This window comes from Ornithodoros turicata, chromosome 6 (assembly GCF_037126465.1).
Source record: "Ornithodoros turicata isolate Travis chromosome 6, ASM3712646v1, whole genome shotgun sequence".
Lineage (NCBI taxonomy): Eukaryota > Metazoa > Arthropoda > Arachnida > Ixodida > Argasidae > Ornithodoros > Ornithodoros turicata.
Window position 1 is genome coordinate 12,756,535 of NC_088206.1, and position 7,786 is coordinate 12,764,320.

General features: G+C 43.5%; 2 protein-coding genes across 2 annotated transcripts; one reads left to right on the forward strand and one right to left on the reverse strand.

The window, feature by feature from the left end:
* Positions 1–59: 59 nt before the first annotated feature.
* Positions 60–1,693, reverse strand: LOC135399111 (cytochrome c oxidase subunit 5B, mitochondrial-like). The gene is made up of 4 exons (XM_064630823.1): positions 1,565–1,693; positions 1,115–1,188; positions 955–1,054; positions 60–347 (listed from the first exon to the last, which is right to left on the reverse strand). The coding sequence occupies exons 1-4, from the start codon at positions 1,650–1,652 to the stop codon at positions 241–243; spliced, it is 369 nt and encodes a 122-aa protein (XP_064486893.1). The 5' UTR covers positions 1,653–1,693; the 3' UTR covers positions 60–240.
* Positions 1,694–1,861: 168 nt separating this feature from the next.
* Positions 1,862–4,548, forward strand: LOC135397645 (COP9 signalosome complex subunit 5). The gene is made up of 5 exons (XM_064629255.1): positions 1,862–2,086; positions 2,219–2,582; positions 3,203–3,268; positions 3,374–3,571; positions 4,205–4,548. Exons 1-5 carry the CDS (start codon positions 1,953–1,955, stop codon positions 4,445–4,447), a joined length of 1,005 nt encoding a protein of 334 aa, XP_064485325.1. The 5' UTR covers positions 1,862–1,952; the 3' UTR covers positions 4,448–4,548.
* Positions 4,549–7,786: the final 3,238 nt, after the last annotated feature.

Below are 7,786 nucleotides of genomic sequence, written 5' to 3' on the forward strand. Positions count from 1 at the left end.
TAACAACACATACAGAAAATGTAGCCAAAAAGAAACCACACCCAACTGCTACAACAATGTGCACCAGTAGTGGATTTTACTACAGCCCTCAAGTACAGAAAACAGAGAGGTGTAGTTGACGTTAGCAGTGAGAAAAAAAAAATAAAAATGACCAAGTTCTTGCGCGAGCTCTACACATTCACTGTCTTCATGTCTTTCGAACGTGAGAACAACAAATGGCTACGAAGACTAGGGGCTGAGCTACAGAGGCTTGGCATCCACCAGTTTGAACCAGTGGCCACATTCGCAGCGTCTGGGGTCTCCCCTGTGCAGCCACATCCAGTTTATCACCGTTGCATCTTCTTCACCTACGTAGAAGTGAACGAGGAACATTATTACCTTTCCATTACGCAAAATATATTAGTTGCTATCCTATTAAACTTCATATTGCCAGTGTCCTGCTTCCCATTTTTCGCTCAGTCTCACACAAATGCATCCAAAGCTCAAGGTAGAAAGGAACACAGTCAAGCTTTTCTGCACAGGCCTCGTGATTGGATAGCATAGAGCAAGCTAAATAAAAAAAATGCCTGAAAGAGTTCAGAGGACAGTTCACAAATCAAAACTTTTTAAGATGAGCCTGAAAAAATACACTCTGAATAGCATTCTCTCGTCACATAAACAAGTCACAACCTGGAAAAGGATACTGTAATGGGAAGTTGCCTTACATTTCTGCATGTATGTGAGTTATGTACGATCTCTTAGTGCAAATGATGGAGCAGTGGCAAGAGTGCATCAGAGTTTTCTTTGCTTTTTTTTTTAGTTCAAGCGTGTGCATCTTGATTAACAGATTAAATTCTGGCAGTACACTATTGTTGAATTTACAGCAAGCAAAACCCATTGAGGTGGAAACGACAATTACAAATGTCACGCCGGTCGCCTCTCAAATGTGGCAATTCAAAACATGTGAGCACTTACAAATGCAACCAATCATCCTTTTCTCCAAGTAGGATGGAATGAGGTTAGGATTATCCTTGGTGCCTGGACCACGTTTGAAGACTCGCATATCAAAAGGATCCTAAAATGAGGAGACAACCGTGGAAGAATCGTTTGGGTTTTGCAAAACGAAATTGCGTACCTCATTTCCAGCTGCTATTGCGTCGAGTTCCAGTTTTTCCTTACCACAGGCATACTCTCTAGCGTCGAAAATCCCTGGAAGTGAACAAACGGCGAGTACAATTTCGTGCTACAATTCGCGGAGGAATAAAATTAAAATGCAAAAGAATCTGAGAACAGCCAAATGCCCCCGGGTGAGAACGTTCCAACCGCTTGCCGACAAGACGAAAACCATGCGATTTAAAGAATACGAAGACTCAGTTTTGCAGAATACCCACGTACGCAACCCAATACGATATTTACAGTGCTACTTTACGCAATGAAACAGTGCATAGGGTCTTTATGCGTCAGTTTCGTGTTCGCTGCGCTGCGTTAGGCTTATCGTACGTGTCGTTACGACCAAGTTTTCGTGGATCGTGCCAATGCAAACCGAACCGTAAAATGTTAAACGTATTTCTTGTAGTGTACTTACGCTTTTCTTCTGATTTATACCGCCTGGCATTTATTACCAAGGCACGCCTCGCATTTTTAACTAGTGACCTTCCCACCAACGAAGCCATGATCGTCTTCTCCACAAGACTGTTTTGAAGGAGATAGCTATCTCGCAGAAAAAAGCGGACATCGTATTATGTGCAAAAGGTTTGATTGTAAAACATAAAACGTGTTTCCGATAATTTTTTAAAATCTATTTATTGATAAAGAAAATTTTATATCCGAATTATTATTTCATCACTTCCTACTTCACTGCGTGACCACATCCATTGACGCGAATGGCAGCTGACATGTTTTGTTTTCCAAGCTGGCGCCAGTAAGGACCGAATAGCACGTTGCGAGCAAATTTCACATTATATTTCGGTGTCATGGACACGCACATGGCTAAAAAGACATGGGAAATGAGTAATAATGTTGAAACTGTCCAGAGCATTGACGACCTTTATAAGTACAACAAGAAACAGCAACAAGATATACTGACAGCAAAACCATGGGAAAAAGAGTGAGCAGTTAAGCTTTATGAAATGCATGCGGCGTTGTTACAGAATAGCCGAAAAAATGCAAATTGATAAGCATTTCGTTCGATCATACAGGTTCACGTTACATCAACACTGAAACTGTTTCTTTGTTGCAGTCCTCACTACTTCAAAGATATGAAGGTATCAGCACTGGCTCTGTTGAAGATGGTTATGCATGCTCGATCAGGAGGGACTCTCGAAGTGATGGGGCTATTGCTTGGAAAAGTCGACGCCAACACCATGATCGTGATGGACTCGTTTGCACTACCGGTCGAAGGAACCGAAACCAGAGTGAACGCTCAAGCTCAGGCATACGAGTACATGGCTGCTTATACAGAAAGTGCCAAAACAGTGGGGCGGTTGGAGAACGTCATTGGATGGTACCATTCCCACCCTGGCTACGGGTGCTGGCTCTCAGGGATTGATGTCAGCACTCAGATGCTCAACCAGCAGTTTCAGGAACCTTTCGTTGCCATTGTGGTAATGTACTTTTAACGTTGTGTTAACGTCAATTTTCACCTCTGAGTGCATGCAAAGACAGATACCGAAGGTTTAAAAATGGGAAGGGGGAAGGATAACGGGTGACAAGCTGACAGCACCGAAGTGCCTCCAGCTGATTGAGAGAAAGAATGAAAAAATATGTGTCTGCAAACACCACACCAGCAAGTTGTCGCATAGACATTTGGGAGAGGGCTGGTGCCCCTTCTTGTCCCCTTTGCTGTTAAATTGCTTTCACCTACCAGAGAGAAGGGCTGATGACTATGCATGATGCTGCCCACCAGCAGTGTAGCTAGATCGTGTGTGTGTGTGGGGGGGGGGGGGGGGGGTTCTGGGTTCAAATCCCCCTAAAATTGTACCTTTGGTAGTGCATTCAGCAGAGAGAAAATGAGGGTGAAATCCTCCTCCTCCATGTAAAGTCCCTATAGAACCCTTCCCAGAAAAGTTTTCTGGCTATGTTTCTGCTGCCTACTACTCAATGGACTAGCTCAAGTTCCACAGACAGGCATATAAATCATACAGAGGCGAACAACCCAGTGTCATGTAATGCATGACTGTGTAGTTCCATAAGTACTTCACAGAGATTGCCACAATTCCTGCAGATTGACCCAGTGAGGACCATCTCTGCTGGAAAGGTCAACCTGGGGGCATTTCGTACCTACCCTAAGGTGAGTGATGTTTTCACCACCATGGATATTTACTGTTAGATATACAGTATGCAATGTGACAATATACAAGGTTTATCTATCTAATTAATACTGTTACTGCTGTAGGGATACAAACCACCGGATGAAGGACCAGCAGAGTACCAAACCATCCCTCTGAATAAGATTGAAGATTTTGGTGTTCACTGCAAACAATACTACTCTCTTGAAGTTTCCTACTTCAAGTCTTCACTAGATCGTAGGCTACTGGACTCCCTGTGGAACAAGTACTGGGTCAACACACTGAGCTCATCTAGCCTTTTAACGGTGAGGGGCATTTCGAAAAATATATTTGAAACAAACTTTTCATGGTATGTGTATCAGTATTGTCACTGAAGTGACTGTGCCTAATGGACTCTACATGAAACCATACTTTCTCCTTCATCTTCCTAATCCAGGGTACTCCTGTGACAGAGACAGAGAGACGCGATTGTACTTCTACAGAGAAGTACCATCGATAAAGAAACCAATAAAACTTAACGGTAGAGCTCTTGTGTGCATTATTAAGGCTGTGTGAATAGTCATTTCAAATCCAAACTGAATGGTTATGTAACTGAAGCAAATACGAAGGGAATAATTACGTAACCAACTCATATACAGCACACGTACACTATATGGGCATATGGATCTTTCTTATGGAGCGGCACTTTCTTCGTTTTATACTCTCTCTTTTGATGTTTTTCGGCTTTTGGAAATATTCAAACGTTTTTGGTTTGGAAGAGACATCGCTTCGATTCGAAATTTGAATATAGAATTCCATATGCCATTTAAAATTCATATCGAGTACGCTGTATATGATTATTCACTTCGGTGTTTGAAAAATCCAAACACTTGCACGATCACACGCCTTGGGTTACAGGAGCGTTAGGTTGCATGTTAATGCTGGCATTTCTTTCACAGAATGCAGACTACACAACGGGACAAGTGTTCGACCTTTCGGATAAACTGGAACAATCCGAGTCCCAACTCGGCCGGGGCGGATTTGTCCTCGGACTTGACCCTCACGAAAAGAGGACGGAAGACAAGCTGGCCAAGGCTACCAAAGACAGCTGCAAATCCACGATTGAAGTGATCCACGGTCTCATGTCTCAAGTGATCAAAGATAGACTTTTCAACCAGGTCAACTACGACACTCAAGGATGACTCGTAGATCGTTGATGTCCGTATTTGACTTTCCTCCGCGCTTTGGAAATTGAGTTAGTATTGTGTCGTTGCTTGCTAAAATAAATGTTTTGAAAGGCATAGTGTGGGGCATGGTTGTAATTCATTGAGGCGAAGTAGTACTTGCTAAAACAGTGGTAAGGTAGCATGAAATAGTAGTGTATGTATTAATGATGCCATCATTGATGATGATGATGATGATGATCCTGGAGGCTATCCCCTTTGTTTTATCGAAGCAACAGGGTGTTGTAAAGCTTGTGTTGTGTTTGTCCTTCTGCGTTTAATTGCTACATCCACTACAACGTCACATGCTCATGTCTTCTGTAACAAGGAGGTGCAGTGTCTGCACAAACACAAGTTGCCAAACATTCGCTTTTCTAAATGCTTTTGTTAGACCAGCTGACTCAAGTTTTATAAATCCCTTGCTCTAAGAATGCTACGATTTTGCCGTAGGTTTAGCTTACATAAATGCGTTGGCGTTGCTGGAAATCCGTCTGGTAAATAACTAACAAACTGTGTGTGCAAATGCGAGTTAGGTTTTTCTGCATGCTCCTTATAAACACTGCCGACAAACCGGAACAGAAAGAACAATGCATTGCACAGAACTTCTTTTGGATGGGCATCCTCTTCTTTTTCTTATTATTATTTTCTATAGCACCGATCCATCCCTGCATCAAAGCGAACACACCCCCTTTCGCAGTGATGAGCACAAAAGAGATGGGACAAGTCTACTACCACACTATTGGGGACTACCAGTCCCCACCTGGCAAGGTTGTTTCGCGATGGTACGGTCGCAGCCGAGACGCCGCCCACACAACACTAGATTACCATCAGCGAGTGTGTGGCTGGAGTGCATAATGAACTCTGCGACGGTGTCCCTGCCTATGAAACAGCTCCAGTGTCGCCAACACCATCAGCATATATTTCACACTGCCTGAGATACTGGAGGATGTAGAGACTCGTCTGCAAAGGGTGTAGGCCGCAAGGCAGCGAGAAAACGACGCTGCTCACAAAATATAAGGTTGGGAGGACATTACTATCGAGCACGACTAAGGGTCAGCAGACCATCCTCGTTTGCATGCCACCACGAGCGATGGGCCACTACTTCCGTGGTGATGGTAAAAATTGAGATTGAGAGCGTATAGGCGTGAGAGGCAGTCTGTTAAGGTCAGTCAGCTTCGCGACTGTTGAAATGCATCAGGATGCATTGGCTTTACCCTGTCAAATACACGATGGTCAGTCGGCTCCATCTCCTTTAAAAGTCGAAGACAGATAGTCTTCAAACTAAAAAATGCATGAAGTCAATCGCCTTCACCCCTTTTGAAATGGCTGAGTCGGTCGTCTTATCCCTCAAATATAAGATTAAGGTCAATCGTCTTCACCCTAGAAAAGTGTATGAGAGTCTGTTGTCTTGTCCCTCAACAATAGATGAGGGTCAATATCCTAATCGTCTTCACCTTAAAAAAGATGCGTGGGATCAATCGCCTTCGCCCCAAAAAGTGCATGAGAGTCAGTCGTCTTATCCCTCAGCAGTACATGAAGGTCAATAGCCTTCACCCCCCGAAAAGCACGAGAGTCCGTTGTCTTATCCTTCAACAATAGATTAGGGTCAATCGTGTTCACCCTAAAAAGATGCGTAGAAATGGGATCAATAGCCTTCACCCCCAGAAAAGTATGAGAGCCAGTCCCTCAACGATGGATTCGTCGTCCTTCACCCCCAGAAAAGCATATGAGAGTCAGTCTATCAACAATAGATGAGGGTTAGTCGTCTTCACCCTAAAAGGACGTGTGGACTTAATCGTCTTTACACACACACAAACCGGGGGTTATTCGCCTTAGCCCTCAACAATAGATGAGGATAAATTGTCATCGCGCAAAATATTGCATGGAGTCAATCGCCTTCACCCCAAGAAAAGCGTGAGAGCCATCAGTTCATCAACGACGGATGACGGTCAGTCGTCTTCACCCTCAGAAAAGCATGAGAGTCAGTCTATCAACAGTAGATGAGCGTCAGTCGTCTTCACCCTAAAAAGACGCGTGAACTTAATCGTCCTCACACACACACAAAACCGGGAGTTATTCGCTTTAGCCCTCAACAATAGATGGGGATAAATTGTTTTGTTTTAACGCAAAATATTGCATGGGGTCAATCGTCTTCACCTCCAAAAATACATGAGAGTCAGTCTTCTTAACCATCAGCAATACATGAATGTCAATCGCCTTCACCCCAAGAAAAGCGTGAGAGTCATTCCCTCAACAATACATGAGGGCTAGTCGTCTTTACCCTAAAAAGATTCGTTGGATCAATAGACCTCTACCCGAGAAACGTCATCATGACGTTGGTAGACAGACTGAAACCGAAACAAATCGGAAGGGGAGGGCTGGGTTCCACGAATAGGCATCTGTTCGCCGGCTCCTATATTGAAAGAAAAGTAGGACCGAAGGTCGCGTCCCTTTCAGGGACCATCGTAATCCCCTCAAGACCGTGGCTTTCCGGCGCGACCTTGTTCGCCTCTAGCTTTGAGCGTAGTTCAACTCTACCAAATTGGTGGCGCTGTCGAACACTATGACGTCATTTGTTTACAAACAGGGAGAGGTCCATTGTATTCACCCCAAAAAAAGCACGAGAGTCAATCGCCTTAGCCCTCAACAGTAGACAAGGGTCAATTGTCTATACCCAAAATATCGTCAATCATCTTCACCCCCAAAATACACCAGAGTCAGTCGTCTTATCCCTCAACAATAAAGGTCAATCGCGTTCGCTCTAAAAAACAATGCACGGAGTCAATCGCCCTCATAAAACAATAATAATAATGACAGTCAGTCGTCTTGTCCCTCAAAAATACACGAGGGCCAATCATGCAATGCAGTTTCCACTTTCCAGACCCGCATGTCTCTGTCGCCTCCCTCGATATACTTTTCAGTCGTCGGGCTCTCTGTTTATGAACCGGAAGAGGTTGAAAATGGGGACGCAGTTGCATATGCTCTGCATTGGTTATTGTTACAAGCCATTGGAACGTCACAAAGCATATTCCTTTGAACAAGGAGGTGTGTAGGGAAATTGTTTTAAAACGAAGTGTTGGGTGTGGAAGGTGTTTATCCAGACACAAATCATTGAAAAAAAGTTATTTATGCTGACCTCGTTTTCAACTGTTTTGACATTGTGCAGCTGAATAAAAGCGGCGCGGAAGTCCAGGGATAAAATAGGGCATAAATACATTTTTTGAGTATTTAAATATAAATACAAAATACTTTGTTGACAGGGGTATTTAAATACTTTTCATAAATAGTTTTGAACATGAGTATTCAAATACAAATTAT